Source organism: Crocuta crocuta, unplaced genomic scaffold (genome assembly GCF_008692635.1).
Source record: "Crocuta crocuta isolate KB4526 unplaced genomic scaffold, BGI_CrCroc_1.0 scaffold129, whole genome shotgun sequence".
In the NCBI taxonomy this organism is placed as follows: domain Eukaryota; kingdom Metazoa; phylum Chordata; class Mammalia; order Carnivora; family Hyaenidae; genus Crocuta; species Crocuta crocuta.
In genome coordinates this window covers 850,063-872,074 of record NW_027551571.1, presented here as the reverse complement: position 1 = coordinate 872,074, position 22,012 = coordinate 850,063, and the positions used below count along the sequence as shown (strand labels likewise).

The following is a 22,012-nucleotide window of genomic DNA, read 5'->3' as shown; positions in this document are numbered from 1 at the left end:
TTTTCTCTCTGAAGTTATAAAACACGGAGGCTGTGGGTGCCCAGGACGCCAGCTCGTGCTGGAGTGAGGGCCACTCTGCGGAGGGAGGAGCCCACCCGCCCGCCTCCCTGCATCTTGGAAAAAGCCCCATTAAACCTCTCTCAAGAATAACTGGAGGCTGAAAGGAGGGATCGGAAAGATACCATCTCACTTAACGCAGAGCGGAAATGTGCCGCTGTTCTCGCCGCTTGTGGTTACTGCTCTGAGCTCCGTGGACACGACTTCCCTGCAGGGGAGGTGGGAATGGCTGTGCACTTCCATCTAACGATGGGTGACCTGAGCGGCGGGGCGGCCCACTGCCTGCAGATTTCCTATTTCCTGCTAATTGCTCACAGGACCTCTGTAAGACATGAAGTGGGTGCCTGGAGTGTTTGCAGGACGTGTGGGCCATAAGGGGCCACATAAGGGGATATTTCCCTGCTTTTAATCTACCAGGGATACTAAGGAAGACTTACATGCCAACAAACTGGATGACCCTAATGAAATGAATAAGTTCCTAGAAACATATAATCCTCCTAGACTAAACAAGGAGGAAATAGCAAATCTGAACAGGCCAATTACTCATAATAAAATTGAACCTGTAATAAAAAAACTCCCAACAAACAAAAGTCTAGAATCAGATGGCTTCACAAGTGTATTCTACCAAACATTTTAGAAAGAGTTAATACCTATCCTTCTCAAACTCTTCTATAACCTGAAGACGAAGGAATACTTCCCACCTCATTCTGTAAGGCCAGCATTACCCTGATACCAAAATCAGACAAAGACACTGAAGGAAGAAAAAAAAAAGAAAGAAAGAAAATTTCAGGCCAATATCCCTGATGAACATACATGCAAAAATCTTCAACAAAGTGTCAGCAAACTGAATTCAACTATACAACAAAAGGATCATACACCACCGCCAAGTGGGACTCATTCCAGGGGTGCAAGGATGGTTCAATACCCATGTGTCAGTGGGATACATCACATCAGCAAAATGGGGAAAAAAAGTCCTATGACATCTCTACAGNGGAGGTGGGGGTGGGGAGGTGGAGGGGGCCCTGTTCCTGATTTCAAAACATCCTAGAAGCTATAATACTTACAGCCGTTTGGTACCAGCACAAAGACAGACACGTAGATCAACGGAAAAGAACACACAGCTGACCATAAAGCATGGCTAACTAATCTATGACAAAGGACACGAAAATATACAATGGGGAAAGGAAAGTCTCTTCAATAAATGTCAGGAAAATGGACAGCCACATGCAAAGGAGTGAAACAGAACCACTTTCTGACACCATATACAAAAATGAACTCCAAATGGATCAAAGACTTAAATATAAAACCTGAAGCCATACAACTCCTGGAATAAAATGCAGGCAGTAAGCTATCGGACACTGGTTTTAGTGACATTTTTGGATCTCTCTCCCCAGGTAAGGACAATAAAAAAGCAACAACAAACAAAAAGGACTATATCAAACTAAAATGCTTTTACACAGCAAAGGAAATCATTAACAAAATGAAAAGGCAACCCAATGAAGAGATGATATTTGCAAATGTCATATATGATAAGGGGTTAACATCCAAAATATACAAAGAGCTCATAAAACTCAATATGAAAATACCCAACCAGGCAGAGGGCCTGAAGAGACATTTGCTAATGAAGACATATGGGCGGCCACGGGCACGTGGAAAGATGCTCACTGTCATGAACCATCACGGACGTGCAAATCAAAACCACAATGAGCTATTATCACATGGCTGTCAGGATGGCTTGGATCAAAAAGACAAGATATAGCAGGTGCTGGTGAGGAGGTGGGGAAAAGGCAGCCCCGTGCACTGCTGGCGGGAACGAAACTGGTGCGGCCGCTACGCAAAACAATGCGGAGATTCTTCACAAAATTAAAAAGAGAACGGCTCTACGATCCGGCAGTCTACTTTTGGGTTTTTATCAGAGGAAGATGAAAACACTAATTCAGAAAGACATACGCACCTCTATGTTCATTACAAGGTTATTTACAACTGTCAAGATATGGAAACTAAATGTTCTAAATGTCCACTGACGGGCGCCTGGATTAAAAAGGTGGCGTATATATACACAACGGAGTATTACTCGGTTGTAAAAAGAATGAAGTGTAGCCATTTGTGACGACATAGATGAACCTAGAGGATATTATGCTACCTGAAATAAGTCAAAGAAAGGCAAATACGGTATGACTCCACCCACATGTGCAATCTAAAATACAAAACAAACAAAACAGAAACTGACTCAGATGCGCAGAGAACAAACTGACGGTTGCCAGAGGGAGGGGGTGGATGAAATGAAGGGGATTAAGAGATACAAGCCTCCCAGTTATGAAGTAAGACACAGAGGTGTAACGCACAGCATGGGAATCCGGTCACGGATATTGTTACAACACTGCACTGTGACCAGTGGTCGCCAGACTTAGTGTGGTGCCTATTTCATAGCGTACGTGATACTGATTCACTGTGTTGTACACCTGTGACAAATACAGGATTCTGTCAGTTCTCCTTCAAAGACAGCAAATACTAAGGAAGAAGGATTCCAGGCCCTAAGCTTTGCATCCTCTGCTGCCAAAAACAACTTAAGGAGAACAAAGAATAGCATGGTCATGAAGCAGCAGATCCCCCCGCCTTCCTGGAGGAGGTGGTGATGGCGGACGTTGGGTGGGCTGGGGGGAAAGTGATGTGGCGTGCTCCCTCAAAGGAAGGGGAGGTGAGGGTGTTGTCCGACGGGGTGGGGGGCATTGGTACCTTGGTGCAGACGGCCTTCACTCGGTGCAGCCGGTCCAGGGATTCCTGCGGGTTCCCCAGGTACTGCTGGAGCTCGGCATGCAGGATCCGCATGGAAAAGGGCACCATGGAGCCTAGGGTCAGAGCAAAGCCGGGTGAGTGAGTCTGCCGTGTCTGAGCGCGCTCCCCCGCTGCACACACCTGAGGGAGGAATGACAGAATGCCTGCCTTTCTTGGTGAAGTATGCAGTGGTGTCAATTATAAAACGTGCACTGGTTTTCTCGGCAAAGCGGAATATGTGTGTGTCCTAGACAAGGTTCGAAGGCGAAAGGTACGTGTCACTGCTGTTTCCATAGCTGTGCTTTACCTGTGTAGAGACGAGAGACAGCTGCCCCTGCAGTGAAAGAGACCACAGGACCGTCGTGGTCTTTTGTATCCGTGTGGAAAGGCGGGCTCAGACAGAAGGCTGCCCAGGCTGGGTTCCCTCCAAGCAGACCCTGACAGGAGGCTCTGCAAGTACGCGAGGGTGAGGGGGGCCAGGAGAGGACAGTTGTCGGGGACGTGGGACCAGGGGACGACAGTGAGCGATGTGTCTCAGGCCCAGGTCCTGGTGACAGAGCTCAGCCTGATTTGGTGGTGTGGGTGTGTGTGCGTGTGCATGTGCGTATGTGCGGCCCTGGAGGGAAACTTCTACCTCACAGTGCCCCAATGGGAGGCAAGGGAGCTGGACGTGAAAACTCTACCACCCGGGGCCACCCCGAAGGGAGTCACTGGGGGGCGCCCAGCCCCCTCAGTATGCCCTGGGGGAGCGAGGGCAGCACTCTGAAGGGCTCACGTGGGGGAATCGAATGTGACTGCGACAACTCTCAGAAGGGGCTCTTTTTGTTAATGTCATTCTGATATGGTTTGGAATGTGACACTTGGGATGTATACAGAGCACATATAAACCATCAAAATGATCAAACAGCCTGTGCTGACTATCAATGAGACAGTGGATATGAAAGCAACAACACACGGTGGTCATATAGTCAGAAGAGGGCTTTTCAGCAGACACTGAAGGCGTCAGTATTTAGATACTGAATACGGTTTGGAAGATGGTTAGAAAACAAGCTGTGTGACACCTGTAAGTGACATAGCCTCTCTGTGTCCCAGTCTGTCCATCTGCCTAAGCATTAACCATCAGGGAGAGTCGGCCACGGGCCACACTAAGATGGCTTTTCGTCTGTGCTTGGAAATGTATGATGCTCTAGGGTCTTACATAGAGGCTGAAAGAAAGATCAAAAGAGGGATGTCGAAAACAGGGAACTCTACAAAAGGGTTCTATTGTAATTATAAGTCCAGACAAAAGAAAGATGACAATTATTGAATTTTAAGTGTTTGAATTTTTTTTTGAAAAAAAATTTTTTTCTTGACACTGAATAATTCCAATGTCTAAAAAGGATGAATGACTGAGTTTACATTCTGGAATGAGCTGTTCTTTGCTGCCTAGAAAGAAAAGCATCTGACCATCAGCATCACTAAACATGGGGCTGTGCTAACACGGGATACACCTGTTGTATCATTTCTGCCCTTCATATCAAGTAGAGAACAGGCAATAATCGTTCCCATATGGGTCAGAATTCACCTGCAGAGAGAGAATATCTCTAGAACTCTTTAAACTCTGGAAGCTCAACATGGAAACACATGTTCTACTGCAAGTTCCCAAACGCAGTTTATAAATGAATTGAATATATGACTAGGTGGCAGGGAGTTCCATACACTGGCAAATGCCATGTACCTGAGGAAGTTTCTGCATTGATAAGGACACGCAAACACATTTGGGACTTAAATGAAAATGAAAAATCAACTTATCAAAATTTGAGACGCAGCAAAAGCAGTGCTAAGAGAGAATTTTACAGCATTAGGTGCATATATTTGAAAAGAAGATCTTAAAATCAATCATTTAAGCTTCCATTTTAGAATCCTAGAGCAAGGCAGGGAATATAGAAGAAAAAGAAAAGAAATAAAAATTAAAGCAGAAATCAATGACACTAAAATAGGAAATGAATAGAGAAGAATCAACAAAACTCAGAGTTGTTTTTTTGACAAAATTAGTAAAATTTATAAACCTCTAGCCAGGCTAACAAAGAAATGAAAGAGAAAACAGGAATACTAATATTAGAAACAAAAGGGGATACGTCACTACTCACCACATGGACACTAAAAGGATTATAAAGGAGTATTATGAATAACTCTATGGTTCACAAATTTTGTAATCTAGATGAAATGGACCGATTCCTTGAAAGACATCATTGATTAAAAAGCACATAACGGAGTAATGCTGGGTATCTTTTCAAGTGTCTGTTAGCCCTCTGGATGTTACTTTGGAAAAGTGCCTATTCATGTCTTTTGCCCATTTCTTCACTGGATTATTTGTTTTTTGAGTGTTGAGTTTGGCAAGTTCTCACAACATACTTAATGATGAGAAACTAGATGTTTTCCCCGTAAGATCATGAATAAGGCAAGGATCCTCCTACTGCACATAGAAGCCCCTAATTAATGTAAAAAGACAAAAAAAAAGAAAAAAAGAAAAGGTGTATAGACTAGAAAAGGAAGAAATAAAACTATCTTTGCAGATGATAAAGCCGTCTATGCAAAAAATCCCAAAGAACTGACAAGAGAACAAAACAAAAAACCCTCCCAAACAGAGAAGCAAGTAAAGTAGACAAGATACTAGGATAATACATAAAAGTCAATTGGTCTGACTCACCATACCAGCAATGAACTGAAATTCAAAATTAAGAACACAATACCATTTACATTAGCACCAACATTAATGAAATAATAAGAGATAAATCTGACAAAATATCTGTAAGATTTATGTGAAGAAAACTCTAAGTCTCTGGTGAAAGAAATCAAAAAAGATGTGAATAAGCGGAATGATGCTCCACGTTAACAGATAGGAAGATGTAACATTGCCAAGGTGTCAGTTCCTCACAGCTCCACCAGCAAATTCAACGCATTGACAATCAAACCCCTCCAGTTATTTTGTGGCCATAAACATACTGATTAATTATGTGGAGAGGCAGAAGACCATAAATGTCCAACACAATATTGAAGAGATGAGCAATGTTGGAGAACAGATAGCCCAAACTTTAAGACTTACTATTAAGCTGCTGCGACACCAGCAATAGAACAGGCCCAACCCCCAATGGACTGGACGGAGAGCCAGAAACAGGCCCAGCTCCCAATGGACTGGACAGAGAGCCAGAAACTAGCCCAGCCCCCAGTGGACTGGACAGAGAGCCAGAAACAGGTCTCCTAAATCTGGCCAGCTGATCTTCAACAACGGAGGACAGGGGAGTCCCTGGAGGAAGGACAGTTCCTCCAAAAAATGGTGCTGGGATAACCAGACATCTATATGGGGAAAAAGTCAATCTAAACACAGACCTTCCTTCCTTCATGAAACTGAACTCAAAATAGGTAACAGAACCTAAATGTAAAATGCAAAACTGTGAAACTTCTAGAACAGAAGAGAAATCTAAATGACCAGGGTTCAGTGATAACTTTTCAGATACAAAACCAACAACGTGATCCATGAAAGAAAAAAAAAACTGGACTGATTAAAATTAAAATCTGCCCCGTGTAAGACCACGTCAAGAGAATGAGAAGACAAGCCACGGACGGGGAGAAAATCCTGGCCACACACGCATCTACTAAAGAAGGGGCTTGTACCCCAAATATACAAATAACTCCTAAAAACCAACAAGAAAACAACTCAATTAATCAACAGATCTGAACAGATGCCTCAATAAAGGTATACAGATGACAAGTAAGCGTGAAGAATGGTCCCTGTCATGCGTCATTCGGGACCTGCGGACTGCAAGTGGAACATGCGAAATACCAGCAGACACCCATTAGAATGGCGAGAACTCAGCAAGCGGATACCGCCACGTGCGGCAAAGACGCGGGGCAGGAGGAAATGCGTTCGTCACGGGAACGTGCGAAACGGTGCTCTGCTCTGGGGGACAGCCTGTCAGTCCCTTATGGATCCAAGCCCAGGTGTCCTGTATAGACCGGCAATGGTGCTCCAGGTCACACCCACATAACTTCAGAATTTATGTCCGTCACAAAAGCCTGCACAAGAATGCTAACAGCAACCTCGCCCGTAACCACCCCCAGCCAGAAGCACCGAGGTGCCTTGATAGGGGAATGAATAAATAAATTGCAGTACATGTAGACAACTCCATATTATTCAGTAATGAAAGACATGTGCTATCAAACCACGGAAGCCCTGAGGAGTGTTACATGCCCGGCGGTGGGTAAAAGACACCTGTGTGAAGAGGCTGCGTGTTACAGGATCTCAGCAATGATCTGGAAGAGGCAAGACTGTGAGGACAGTAAATAAGTGAGTGGTTTCCGGGGGTTGGGGGGTGGGGGGACAGAGGGTGTTAAGGGCAGTGAAACTATCCCGTGGGTACCACAGTGGTGGATACGCACCATTACCCATCTGTCCAGATCCGCAGAAGACACACCGGGAGTGCATTCTACACGGTGGGTTTTAATCATAACGTCCCCATCAGTATAGGCTCACGTATTGTGACCAATGGAGCACATCGATGCGGGATGCTTACAGATGTCAATTACAACACTAATAATACAAGGTATTTATACAATTGTAGGCAAAGGACAGGGCATATGGAACTCTCTGTAATGTTTAACTTTACTGTGAACCTGAGAGAATCCAAAAAACTAAAGATCACTTATTGAAAAAAGAGAAGATACACCCAACCACACACACAATGTACTGTACAAGACAGTCTCCCCAATCACTGGAAGAAAATGTAATTTTCAATAAGCACTGTTGGGCTATATGAATGGCCACATGAATAAAGATAACATTAGATCCATTCCTTAAGGGAAAAAGATTTGGGGATCTCAAATTAGAAATAAAAAAATATAGGGGCACCTGGGTGGCTCAGTTGTTTAAGCTTCTGACTCTTGATTTCAGCTCGGGTCATGATCTCCTGGTTTGTAAGATTGAGCCCTGCGTCGGGCTGTGTGCTGACAGCATGGAGTCTGCTTGGGATTCTCTCTCTTTCCCTTTCTCTCTGCCCCTCCCCTTCTCTTTTGCGTGTGCTCTCTCTCCCCGAATAAATAAACATTAAAAAATATTTTTTCCCTAGGAACACTAAATATGGCAACTAGTTATAATTGAAAGAGGAATATTAATACTCTCTTCAAGGTGCATTTACTGGTTAAACAGGCTCTTACGGGCTGACCTAAGAACCTAGGTAGGTACGGATTTAATTCCACAGAAAATACTTTCCACGTACCAGCTACTTTGTACGTGAACTTCTGGAACGGCAGTGGTTAAGCATGCAGGCTTATAGTTAAACCACAGAAAAGCAGTCTGTAGTTTGAGGAGTGTTATAAAAATGTAATTTTTCTGTATGGTAGGAGTAGCTTTGAAGTCACAGCATTGAAGGAAATATTTACTTTTAGCTGAAAGAGATAAAAAGTAGATCAACTGTTACTTTAATTAATTGCATAAAACCCCGCAAGAACGCAGGAGTCCACAGATGCTGGAGAACAAGGACACGTCCAGGCAGCTCAAAGCTCCCCGGAAACCGTCTGGGAAACACACGGAACCTTGCCTCTCACAGCGTTCCCTCCAGCGCACAGCGTCAGCCCCGGGGCCCTAACAGAGAGCAGCCTCGCACCCCCCCTCGGGGACCCCAGACCTGGGTCAGAGCCTGCACCTGATGGGGTCCCAGGGATCTGGGTGCACAGGGAAGTTGGAGAAGCCCTGAGCCACAACCTCGCTGACATGACACTGAAGTGTACTGACCCAAGGGCGACTGTCAAGCTGTGATCTGGATTCGCACAAACGTGCTGCAGGACCACAGCCTGGCTCACGGGGTCAGATGAAAGGCTGCAGTTGGCACCGCGTACAACCCCCCCCAGACGCCCCACAACCGATGCCTCCTCCTTGGGTACATGCTGGTTCCCTGCTGGGCGCCGAGACGACAGGGGCTGGGGGCCGGGGACGCGCAGGGACCGTGCGCGTGGTCCGTCCTGTGCGGGGCCCGCACCTGCACAGGTGACCGCGGTCATGGCTCCCCCCATGGCTGCTTCTCTGGAGGGAAAACACAAAATCCACCCCGTTCTTCCCTGAATGTGGGGGATGAATAAGGTCCACAACTGATACCAGTGGAGCAAAAATTCTTCTAGAACTAAATTTTAACATGTTTAAAAAAAATTCAGCACACTACTGTAGAAATACGGATGCACCCTCCCTCGCCCTGGCGTAAGAGGGGCCAGTCCTCGGAACTGCTGGCCTCCTCGCCGCCACCAGGCCGTCCATCCGCCTCTCTGTTCCCGGGTCCTCCCCTTCAGACAGGAACCAGGACCTGGAACAATGCGCTCCGGGCTCTGCGGCAGCAGGGGCGCTGCCCCCCCCGCACAGTCTGTGGGCCCCCTGTCCCCGCCCGTCTGCGCCGTCCCCAAGCCCTCGCAGCACGCCGCACCAGGTGCCCGCGGAGAGCCGCGACGACGTATGTGCGACTTTCACGCTAGCCCGGAGGACGGTCTGCAGGGACCGTGTGCCCCGAGATGAGGGGCTGGTCAAGTCCGTAAGGACCGATACTTCCCAGTGGATCTGTTTCTTCTGGAGGACTCCCACGTGCAGCCAAGACTTGCCCAGACCCAGGCTGGTAGAAGCCCGTCAAGCACTTAGGAAAGACGAACGCAAACGGTCCTACCACACGTCTGCCTACCGCTTCCGCAGGCAGCGAGCAACGTGGGCGGCTCAGGGAGGCGGGGAGGGCGCTGGGAAGGAAGCAGGCCTCCGTGGCGGGCTCGGCACCGGAGACGGACCAGGGAGGCACTGGAGCTTCTCTGGGTAGGGGTGTGCCCCTCGCCTCAGGAGGACCCAGCCGTCCATCCTCGAAGACAGTCTGGACCTCCCGCCGCTCACCTGCCGTGTGTGCTGGGTGGCTGGCGTCTTCTTGGGGTCTTTTCTGTCACCTGCACCGCAGGATCCCTGGGAGGGCCACGCCGCTGTGAGGCCCCGGTGTAGACATCCAGCAGAGAGCCCCTAATGGGACCGCCTGGGCCCTCGGCCCCACGTTAACTGCACACACTTCACTCCAAGGACCTCGGCCCGGGGATGTCTGTCTCCAGTCCAGGTCCCGCAGGACCCCCTGTAGGGGTCACTGCTCCGCCTGTGTTTCCCCAACACATCCCTCTGCTTCCCTGGGTTCCCGTCCGCCTCGATTCTCCTACAGCGCGTGGATGAGCCGTCGGTGCTGATGCCTCTCCCTTTGCTGCTCCGTTATTGGCACACAGGTTGCTAGATGTCTGTGTCTGACAAAGAACATGGTGCCCTTCACCTTCTCCATAAAATGACCCTCGGCAAGACCGCCTGCAGCATCAGTGCTGCTTTTTAATAAAACAAGCCCAGAACGGTACTGAGCAAGTCCTGAGGTGCCCCGGAGGATTTCTCATCTGAGTGGGAAATTCACCGATGCCCCAGTGCTATGAGACGTGGGTGGACACTGGGGACCAGCCCCCACCATCCACGTGAATTTGGAGCGGCTGCGATCCATGTGGGACTGACTGGTGACCAGTGTCTGGTAACAGTGGCACTTCTTGTGGGAGACAGGCTGCGACGAGGCCTTCCATGGGTACTCTAACAGGGACGGGGTCCAAACGGAACACTTGCAGGTCTATAATGATTTGTTCTGAGAAAAGACTGGAAATGTGCTTTAAGTGATAAATGCCCAAAAGTTCTGGCATAGCTTAACTGGAAATCTAACCTAAGCGGAAGAGATGAATTGATTTTGTCATGGAAAACAAAATAAGACATTTGAAACAGGTTTCACAATTAATCCTGAGCCATCATGGATAGTCATGTCGAAAAAAAATTTCTAATTAAATTTATTAAAATTTTTTTTTAATGTTTATTTTTGAGAGAGTGCGAGCCGGGGAGGGGCAGAGAGAGAGAGAGGGAGACACAGAATTTAAAGCAGGCTCCAGGCTCCGAACTGTCAGAACAGAGCCCGACGCGGGGCTTGAACTCATGAGCTGTGAGATCGTGACCTGAGTCGGTCAGATGCTCAACCGACTGAGCTACCCGGGGGCTCCAAAACGTTTCCAAATTTAGACTGGCAACCAGAAATGCGAACTNTTGGAGCGGCTGCGATCCATGTGGGACTGACTGGTGACCAGTGTCTGGTAACAGCGGCACTTCTTGTGGGAGACAGGCTGCGACGAGGCCTTCCATGGGTACTCTAACAGGGACGGGGTCCAAACGGAACACTTGCAGGTCTATAATGATTTGTTCTGAGAAAAGACTGGAAATGTGCTTTAAGTGATAAATGCCCAAAAGTTCTGGCATAGCTTAACTGGAAATCTAACCTAAGCAGAAGAGATGAATTGATTTTGTCATGGAAAACAAAATAAGACATTTGAAACAGGTTTCACAATTAATCCTGAGCCATCATGGATAGTCATGTCGAAAAAAAATTTCTAATTAAATTTATTAAAATTTTTTTTTAATGTTTATTTTTGAGAGAGTGCGAGCCGGGGAGGGGCAGAGAGAGAGAGGGAGACACAGAATTTAAAGCAGGCTCCAGGCTCCAAACTGTCAGAACAGAGCCCGACGCGGGGCTTGAACTCATGAGCTGGGAGATCGTGACCTGAGTCGGTCAGATGCTCAACCGACTGAGCTACCCGGGTGCTCCAAAACGTTTCCAAATTTAGACTGGCAACCAGAAATGCGAACTTGACGGTTCTGGAGGGAGGGCAGGAAAGGAGGAAAGAGCAGTGGCAGTTTACCTTCACTCCCGCAGAGGACCGGGTAGATGACGGAAGGGTGCAGATGTGTAGCGTGTGGTTCAAGTGTCTTCCTCATCAGTGTTAGTCTGACTTGGTCATCCATAAGGACTAAGTCCTGAAATATGATTTCATACAAGATCTTCACAATGAACTCTGATAACTTCAACACACAGACCCGAACTCAGCATCAGAAGAGGCACTGCCTTTCTAAAACACCACACTGAGGGTCATCAAATAGACTTTATCTCCCACGGTTTCGCTTCAAAGTTCTCCTCCGGCTGCAGAGAAAGTCGAGTGAACTCTTTCATGTCCGAGACGTACTTTGAAAACCCAAAGTGCTGTGTGTCTGACCATCTTTCTTTCGAACAAGAGAGAGAATTCCAAGCAGCAGATTAAAAAAATGGTGGTGGGATTCTGGAAAATGTTGCTGTCCAGCGAGAGGCCGAATCTGAGTGACCAGATAGACCACCTGTGTCAGGGGCGCGCACGTGTGAAGTGCAGTGAAGACGTTCAGCACAAAGAGCAAGCAGTCGTCAGTTACCGCGATTGGTACCAGTTCATCAACAGTAACAAACGTGCCACCAAAGCAAGACGCCAACCGAGAGACATGATGATGATCTGGTCACATTACCTGCAGATGCAACCTGTCTACACGTCTCACCGATGGAAACTCTTCAGAGGGGAAAGCCATTTGTCCTAGTGTTAATGATTACAAAATAAAAATAATTTAATTAAAAGCAAATGAAAGAGAGGAGGCGGTCACAGGCATGTGTGGAAGGACAGTCAGGAGGGAGACAGGGTGTACTGTGTAGAAAGGTGTTTTGAAGCCCTGACACTAAACAGTAATTCTATAGCTGTCAATATTAAAAACACAGAAAGAAAAACCTTCTTAATTTCGGGAAAAGGCCAGTGCCCGTGACCCCCCCGCCGTCTCCTCTTTTCCACCTCAACAGCTGGGGTGGCAGAGGGATCCCGGGGTGTGCAGGGGGGTCCCGGGGAGTCTGGCCGCAGGGTCCAGGAGCGCATGGCTGTGAGCCACGGGGGTTCGCTCGCTAAGCCAGCTGCACTTCCGTCTTGTTCGTGTCATAGAAAGCTAGGGCGCAGGGGAACAGGGGCTCAGGGTGTATCTGGGGCCCACGGGAGCCCGGGAGCTCTGCACGGCCTTCTGGGCTTTCTGCAGCTCACTAGGCACCGCACGCACTCTGTCCACCTCCTCTGCTCACAAGTCCTCCCGCGAGAGCTGCCTCGCAGGTCCTGGGGCTCGGTGAGGACCGTGTTCTTCTGTTTCAACCTGATGGCCCAGTTCCAATGACACACGCATGACTGCTCTGGGCTCATTACTTCCTTTTTTTATTAAAAAAAAATTTTTTTTTAATATATATATTTTTAGAGAGAGCGAGCATACAAGTACGAATGGGGAGGGGCAGAGAGAGAGGGAGACACAGAATCTGAAGCAGGCTCTGGGCTCTGGGCTGTCAGCACAGAGCCCGACACGGGGCTTGAACCCATGAACGTTGAGATCATGACCTGAGCCAAAAACAGGAGTCAGACGGTTAACCAACTGTCCCCCCAGGTGCCCTGCAATGATGGCGTCCTGAGCAGTTTGAAGAGAACCACACTGAACACAATTAGAACTCACAGCTAGGGGACTGCTGTTTCCAACACTTTCTTTTTCTCTGTCCTGGGCACAGAGGTCACATGGTTGACACCATGGAGCTCAAATTCAATTTTCCTTCCTGCACTGACCTCCTCTACCCTCACCACCAGCACGGACTCACTGAGCTTCCTGCACCGGGTGACAAGCGCAGGGAGAGCTCGGTGGCTGGGTGTGACCCACCGCTCCACCGCCCCCCACGGGGTCTCAGGGCCCGCCGCTCCGCCGCCCCCCACGGGGTCTGAGCTCTGAATAGTGCTTCTCGCCTGGCTGTCAGACGCCTGACCAAGAGCCCGATGAAGCAGCTCCTGCCCTAACTGCGGGGCCCCGCAGGACAGGGACGGCCGGATGGCAAAGTGCACTGGAGCACAGCAGGGCGGAGATGGGGGGCCAGGGCCAGGCCTGGGGCTGCTCACCACTCTTCTTCCTTTCCAGCAAGGGGGGATCCCAAGCAGCTGTTCGAAGATAGTGCTAAGCTTCTGAAAAACACACTGGGCCCCCGAGAGAGGTGGAAACCTCCTATGAAATTGCTAGAGACGTGGAAGAAACGTAGAAGACGGCGGTACTATTCCCTTCTTTGATGAAAATTCAAAAAACAAAACAAAGCACTTCATGATTTTTACTCATGATTCATTACATATCTCGTAATGAATATTCTGAATAGGTAAAAATTATGCCCGATATTTAAATATATGAAAGCTCATTCATAAAACTTATTTATTTGCATTGTTACAGCCTCCTCCTTAAAGCACATCTTAATGACTTGCTCTGCTCATCCACTGCAAGCTAAAATGAATGAATGAATCAAGCTCTTACATTTATGCTAGTTGTATCACGAAACGAGAAGAAAAATCAGTAAACATTCAGCATATCGCTGTGGATGAATGTTAACACGCTTTAGCTAAAATGTACATATGATTTATGTCTATTTCATAATTTAAATTAGCTGCTTAATGATGCACGGCTACTGTCTTCTCTTTATCCGTATCCCAATGCGATTTAATTCCAGGCGGCATTAGAAGCATGCTTTCTTGTCTGCACATCTTGGGGAAAATATGTCCTCAAAACTGAAGCTAAGACTGACAGGGAGTCCCACACTTGGCCCAGCCCTGAAATCTCACTCCTCGTCATACAGATGGCGCGGCGCCTCCTCCACGAAGCGCTCTCCGTAGAGACGGTGAAGAGGGCGGAGTCTCCAGGACCCCGGGACACCGGACCGCACACGGGGGAGGGCACGCCAGCCGGGCCGAGGTTCACAGAGGAAAGGGCTGGGGCAGCGAGGGGCTCAAGGTGGTCACTGGCCAGCCCAGGAAATACCTGCCTTCTCGTCTCTTACTCATCCCTTGACCCCCGGGCTAAATGTAGAAGGGGCGGATGTACAAACAGTCCTTCTGAGTCTGCAATTCTGGGCCTCAAGAGGCTCAGGAAGCGGAGCACTTGTGACCCTGTGCTTCGGGGCGGCTGGCAGTTCACAGCCGCTGAGACACGGGCCTGTGGACTCAGAGCGGAGTTCTGTCAGCGGCGGACGAGACACCTAGCAACCCCGGCTGCCGCCCCTCGGGGCTGGCCGAGGGTGCGGCCTTCTGCCCGGAGGACCACGCGGCGGGGGCAGGGCTGTGGCCAGGGGGTGGGGAGGAGCACTGCTTGCACTGAAGGGAAGCTCAGCTGTTCCTCATGACAAGTATGAGAACATTCTACCCTCTCTTGATTATCAAGGCCACCAGGCATCATTTACTGGGCAGAAATATGCCCAAACCTGCCCCCTGGACACCGCCCTGAACCTCTCTCTATTGGGTACCTTTCCATCAGGGCAAGAAGAAGTGGCCCCAGAGACTCACTCCTTTCTGGGGTGGAAGTTTGCTCATCACCTTCCCAGGAAGAGAGGGGGCTCAAATGGCTGGAAAGTGTGGACAAGAACGGATACGATTAATTTACGAGCTAGAGAGCTGTCCCCTGAGCAGCCAGAGAAGGCTGCACCCTCCAAAGGCTGCAGTCTGAATTTCCAGCGCACAGAGTGGGGGCGTGTGGGGCTCACCCCCAGCTGGACTCCCGTGGACAGAGCCCACCACCCGCTGGGGCTTCGTGGAGCTGGAGTGTGGGAGGAGAGGAGGGACCCGCCCGGGACCCACGGCAGACGTGAGCCGGGCTCCCGGAGCAGGGGTGGGACGGACGGGGGCGTGGCAGGCACCCGGCCCACCTCCTCCACCTGTGCTAACACCAGGCAGCTGGGGCGTCCTCCTGAAGGCTCTGCTCCCAGAGGCTCCCGGCTCTTGTCCGGCCCCCGCCAGACCTGACGGGCCACCGGCTGGGAAGGAGTCTGGGACAGGACCCTGCTGCCCCTTCCTGACCCCGAGTCTATGCAACCCCCACCTTGCGGCCGGCAACGTGATAAGGAGAGGGCCCTGAGAAGAGAGAGCCTGCTCCTTCCCTGAATCCCTTCCACAGGAACAGGATGTGCGTTTAAGGAAAAACAACACAGAAGCTGAGAAATGTGTTTTCACTTCTAGTCTCTGTTCGTCTATTTACCCACTTCTCACATTAACCAAGTAAGAAGCTGACTTAACTTTTTGGAAACGCGATGGCACCACCATCTTCCTTACTCAGTGGGCCTTTGTGCTGCTTGTACAGTTACGATTTTGTGTTTTCTACCTGCAGTCAGGCTCTGGGCTTCCTGACAACCAGAACTTTTCTTTGTCATTCCTGGTCCAACCCACAAAGGCTGACCAGGTGATCTTGTGGAAGGTGCCAGTAAGGTACGGCGTGTTACTGATGAATTTAGAACAGAATACGAAAAACAGCCAATGCAGTAATTCTGTGCAGAAGCCCATCCTGAGTAACCTACACAAATGGCTTTGCCTGACCTTCACGACGCCCTGGAAAGAGTCATCCCTGCTGTCCTGAAAAGGAAGTGGGACACAGAGATGCTGGAGGAAGTGCAGGCCAGGGCTTACACGAAGTCTGACCGCAGAGCCCTGGCCCTTAGTAACGTCTGCCGCCTCTTGGAAGGCCTCCAGAAGCTGTTCTACATTTAATGGGAACATCTGCTGGATTTCAACACATCTCTGAGGCTCTCTGCCCGGAAGCACTCACTCCATCTGAGCTGTTTGTGTCCTGGAAGGTTCTCTGTCGCCTGCGTTCTCCCTCCCCCAATCCTTACATCCTGCTCCCTGACAGCTGCTCCATGCTGCATCCCAGCGTTTTCCAAATGATGGCTGGGACCCACTGGGACCCACTGGGATTCAGTGCAACCCACTGGGACCCACTGGGGGACTGCCAGCAGACTTCCAAGTAAGTTAGCTCAGGACAGAACTAGGAGAAAACGGCACAGAGTAAGTATTGTCGCAAGAGGGTTTTGTTTTGTTCCTATGTGTATGTTTGCAGTATGTCATGACGTAAGAGTATTTTTTACTCTGAAGCACAGTTAAAAAGTTTGAAAAAAAGCCACCACCCAGTGCTCACACCCAGTCTCACTGCTGTCCCACAGCAGGTGCCCCAGATGGCCACAGCGGCTGCCACGTCTGGGGAGGTGTATTTAGAAAACTGAGCCAAGTCATTTGGTGAGTCAGGGCTCACTGCTAGGTTGCTTACTGGAGGTTTCTAGCCTGGACAGAGAAGGAAAGGGAGGACACTTCTTACGTGCAAAGCAAAGCAGGTGCACGCAGAGGCCCGGACCGCAGAGGCCCCACCGCCTTACCCTTTCGCCCAGGGTACACCTGAGGGTAGTACTCGTAATAGAGATCTGGCTGATCCAGGTTTCCGAAGGGCTCGAACTCCATTTCGGCATTCTGGAAGAGGCCCAGCTTCACCAGTAGTGCCAGCCTCACAAACCAAAGCTGAAGCACAAAACACAATGGAAACAACAGGTTACCTACACAAGTCACGTTTGGAAATTCCTATTTCCTGTTGATCTGGTAGCAGAGCCTGATTTCCAGTGTCTCAAAACGAAGGCTAAAGTTTGTTTCTTTGCACATTTGCATGACGTTTCTACAAATATTCTTGAGCTTGATGAAAATGATATAAATGATTCCGTCTACTCGTCTTAGTCGGACAGTGTTGTCGGCATGGGCGTGGGGAGGAGCGTGTGGACAGGGCCGCGTCTGGGGAGGGCGGTGAAGGGCAATGGGTCAGCACAGGAGACGCACACGTCAGAAAGGACCGTGGACGCGGGTGCGTGGTGAGCTGAGCGGCCGGAGGCTCCGGGTGCAGACACAGGAGCTGAGCTCACGTCTGCGCCACTGGAAAGGAAGGCCGGGACACACTCATTCGACATGAAATCTGGGCTAAGGACATCCATTTTCGTCTCATGTTGTTCTTACTGGCATGAAAGGGCGGGCCCCTCCTGTGTCCCCACACCACAACTGTACCTGCAGCGAGTCGGCCGTATGGCTGGTGGGCAGCCCGCTCTTGCCGTAACCTTGGCCGTGGGCGGCGAGGAGGCGCCCGCACAGGTCGACCGCCGCTCTCCAGTTCTTGCAGCTCTGTAAGACACGGGACACGTGACCAAAACCACAGCCGCTCGGACACGTGGCACCTGCTGTGCTTCACGCAGCTCCCGCCACCACCGCTGAGGACAGAGAGGCCAGACAGCGGCAGGGACCGAGCACGACGCCGTTTGTCACGCTGCGTGCGTCACTAGGCAAGGAGGACACCAAGCATGAGACGCAGCCTTAGATGAGCAAACCCTGAAAGCTTTACCATTTAACAGCTGACAGGATGTAGGCCAGACGATTCTCGTTGGAGGTGGCCCCTCCCCCACCCCCCATCTAGAAGAGTGCCTTCCTTTTTCCACAAGAAAACTTCATTGTGTAATTTTCATAAATTTAAAGTCAGTAATTCAACTTTAGGCTATGTGCCGGATATATTTATATCCGTAAGATCTTTGTGTGTCTGTAAAATAAGTGGTTTCATAAGCTAAATGTAATTCTGTTTATTGATGTGAAAGACGGTAGCTGACACGGACGTTTGTCTTTTCACCCTGACGCAGTTGAGGCTGGAGGGCTACCAGGCAAACACTGGGAAAACGTTATCAGACAGAACGTTCCAGCACTTTAAGAAGCAAAATGTGGACGCTCGCTACCTATCTCCTCCGCACGACAGGCACTAACCACCTTTGGACGTGGCAGACGCACCCGGGTGCGTATGTGGCCGACGGACGGCACAGACTGTATCAGGCCCTGGGGGAAAGTGCTGGCTGAGCGCAGTCTCGCGTGCCCTTGGCTCAGGGCCTAGCAAGGAAGGCAGATAAACAAAATGTTCTTTCAAGGATTACTGAAGTGATTTTGTACATCCTCAAAGTGCTTTATGAAGCAGATGCCGGGGCGCAAGTCACCAGGTGGCCGGACTTAATGTCAGGGAATGGAAAGCTACTGGAGCCAGATGTGAAGGAGGAAGAGCGGGGTCAGGGAGGGGTAGGACCCTCCAGGCGGGGGCGCTGTGGGAAGGACCTCAGAGGGGCCTCAGAAGAGACAGTGTGTGAGACACGGCAGTAGGTCCTGATGGCGGGCACACAGCCAGTGAGAGCGCAGGCGGGTAAGGATGGGGGTGTCAGAGAGGAAGGCCTCAGGCCCCGAGAGGTCCAGGTGCTTCCGGAGCATATGTGGACAACAGAAAGGCGCTGAGCACATGGGGATGATGTGATTACATCATTAGCGTACACATACTGGAGCAGCTCCCTGCCCCGCCCCCCTGGGACCATTCCGGGACCAGCCTCCCACACGCGGTCCGTCTGCATGCAGTTCTGGGACCCAGACTCCGCACTCGATCCATATTGTCCCAGGATGGTTCTGGGGTCCCACGAAGGAGGTGTGGTCACAGCGGAGTGGGAGTGTCTGCCCCAGAGACTGAGAAGCCTCGGAGCCTATGACACTCCCAGGTGCCACCCCAGGCCTGGCCATTGTGACCACCAGGGAGACCATACACAATGTCCCCCTTACGGCTGGTCCCCAGGGAGAAAGTCCAAGGAACAGAAACTCTTTCAACAACTAAACAGAATATTTCTTGTCGCGCTCAATAACAAAAAGGGGCTTGCACTCGGTACATGTTTTTCATATTATTAGTTTAGACTAAATTTTACAGAAGCTTCGGTCGGGGGGGGCGCCTAGTGGTTTAGTAGGTTGAGCATCTGACTCTTGACTTTGGCTCAGGTCATGATCTCAGGGTCACAGGATGGAGCCCGGTGTGGGGCTCTGTGCGGAGCATGGAGCCTGCTTGGAATTCTCTCTGTTTCTCTCTCTCTCCCCCTCTGCCCCTCTCTTCTCCCCTGCTCATACTCTCTCTAAAATGAAAAACAAAGGGGTAAGATTCAGTCTGCTAAGGGTTGAAAAGCTACAAGGAAACGCCCATCCTCCCAAGCCTGAGAAGCACGGCTGCAGGTGGCTCGTACCAGTATGGGTGTGCGGACGAGGCCGAGGGATGAGGCCGAGTGCTGATCTGACGTGGGAGCGCGGGGAGGGGGGCTGTAGGATGGATCTGAGAGCCTGACATGCGGCCTAGGGCACATGCGCGGTACGCGGAGACAGGAAGGCTGGAAAGGATCAGAGCTGAGAATCCAAAATTTGGTTCCGACGATGTTGAGTTTGAGGGCCTTTGAGACATTCGAGCAGAAGAGGAAAACAAGCAGCCGCCGTGAGGGTCTGAGGCTTGGAAGAGAGGCGTGCCTGCTGGTGCAGGTCTGCAGGCGGAGGGTGCAGGGGAGGAGGGGGTGGCCGGGCCATCACACGGAGGGTCACTGTGCACACCAGGCTTGGATGTGGCACTTCTCCGGCAGGCTCCGTGGCCCAGCCAGGCCATCCACGTGGCCCCACAGTCACCAAGTGAGGGTAGGGCTTGGCAGAGAAGAGAAGCAGGTGGACACCGTTCAGCACTACCACCTGCGTGACCTCAGGCCGGCGAGCTTCAGTCACTCCCTTGTCACCGCAGCCGGCCACCCGGTAGGCGGAAATGAGGGTGGGGTCTGCCTGTGAGGGCACCGGAGCTGCTGTCCCTCCCCCCTGCCCCCGTCAGCTGTCCGCGCACACACGTGTCACAGCAGTACAAAAAGCTACACTTATAATGAAAGAGATGTAAATTATAACTTATTAGTGGTAGATTTTCATTAGCCAAAAAGAAAAAAAGAAAAAAGAAAAAAGAAAAAAAAGCAGTGATGCCGTTGTTGGCCTAAGAAATGAGAAAAAACGGTTTTTGAAGAAGATACGAGTCAGGACAGACAAGGAGACAGTGAGGCAAAGCCGTGTGCACAATGTCGGTAAGTGTACGCTGCGACACTCTTCCACGTGTTATCAAGAGCCCCCAAACTGTTCATTCTCTGGGGCGCCTGGGGGCTCAGTCAGCTGAGCGTCTGACTCATGATTTAGGCCCAGGTCACGATCTCACGGTTCATGAGTTTAAGTTGTACATCGGGCTCTGCTGACAGCGTGGAGCCTGCTTGGGATTCTCTCTCTCCCTCTCTCTCTCTGCCCCTCCCCTGCTCACACTTTCTCTCTCAAAATAAACATTACAAAAACAAACTGCCCATACGGTGACCTAATTCTCCTCCCACCATTTATCTTCAGGAAATAATCACATGCAGCAAAGATTTCTCTACAAGAGGGTCTATCCCAAGGTTATTTATAATAGTGTCAGATTATGCAATAAGAAATATTCATAAAGACCTTTCAATATTGGACAATGCTAAAGAAATATTAATTAGAAGATACTAAAATATAAAAAAGTAGAACATAACATTTTGTATAATAAATATACCTACATAGGTATTAACATTCCTCACGCAAACCTACTACAGACACACACACACTCAGATACTAAAATGTTAACTGACCATGGTATCATTTCTCCTCACTTTTTCTGAATTAAGAACATGCTGTTTGGGACTCAGTCGGTTGAGCATGTGACTTTAGCTCAGGTCTGACCTTATGGTTCATGGGTTCGAGCCCTGTGCTGACAGCTCGGAGCCTGGAGCCTGTTTCAGATTCTGTGTCTCCCTCTCTGCCCTTACCCCCTTTCGCTCTGTCTCGCTCTCAAAAATAAATAAACATTAAAAAAAAAAAAAAGACCATGCTGTTGTGAAAGGAGGGAACAGAAGTTTACTCGCAGACGAGGCTATGAGGCCGTGAGGTCGTGGCCGTCTAGAAACGGTACTCCTCTCCCTGTCCCACGCAGAGGGGACATGCTCACCCCATCTATTACCCAGAACCCTGCTTTATGCAGGAACAAAATCAATGCGTGTTGAAATCATACTTAAAAATTCAGGTATGGAGGTATAAGTTATGAAGCTCAGCTAATGCGTGAGGAGTGAGGTATCTTCCTGGGGAAAAGGGTTTTGCTGGAGTAGATAAGGAGCCTCCTGACACTGTCTGTACCCCCCACGCCCCGTGAGCCCCTTGTGATCTATTGACAGACCTCAAACACACACACAATCCGGGTGGGTGCAAAGACACATAAACAAGAACGTCTGATCATGGATATTTAAATATTTTTGAAACAAAGACTCATTACCCGTAAAGACTCCACCATGTACAGATACCCACTGCCAACAAAACATTTAAACGTGTAATAAAATTAGTTGCAAGCACGCTGTGAATATAAAGTGCTCTATAAATGATTAAAATAATAAAATGTACCGTATAAAAAGCCTTTAGCTCTTCTCTGATTTCATATACTAAGATGTGTTTTCTCTATCCCAAACTGGGTCACCATTATTAAAAATGAAGCCAAAACCTATCATCTTCATTATTCATTTTTTAGTAAGTGGAAAGCTTTTAAAGTTTA

The 22,012-nt window shown here is 49.6% G+C and overlaps 1 protein-coding gene across 1 annotated transcript in view; it reads right to left on the bottom strand.

Annotated features, from left to right (window-relative positions):
* The window catches only part of TRAPPC12 (trafficking protein particle complex subunit 12), a 70,509-nt gene that overhangs the window by 28,425 nt on the left and 20,072 nt on the right, over positions 1–22,012 (bottom strand). The window contains exons 4-6 of the mRNA XM_077750936.1: positions 17,611–17,724; positions 16,941–17,079; positions 2,794–2,906 (exon numbers count right to left, since the gene is read on the bottom strand). Of these exons, the coding sequence (XP_077607062.1) occupies positions 2,794–2,906; positions 16,941–17,079; positions 17,611–17,724 (366 nt within the window). The remainder of the gene's footprint in view (positions 1–2,793; positions 2,907–16,940; positions 17,080–17,610; positions 17,725–22,012) is intronic.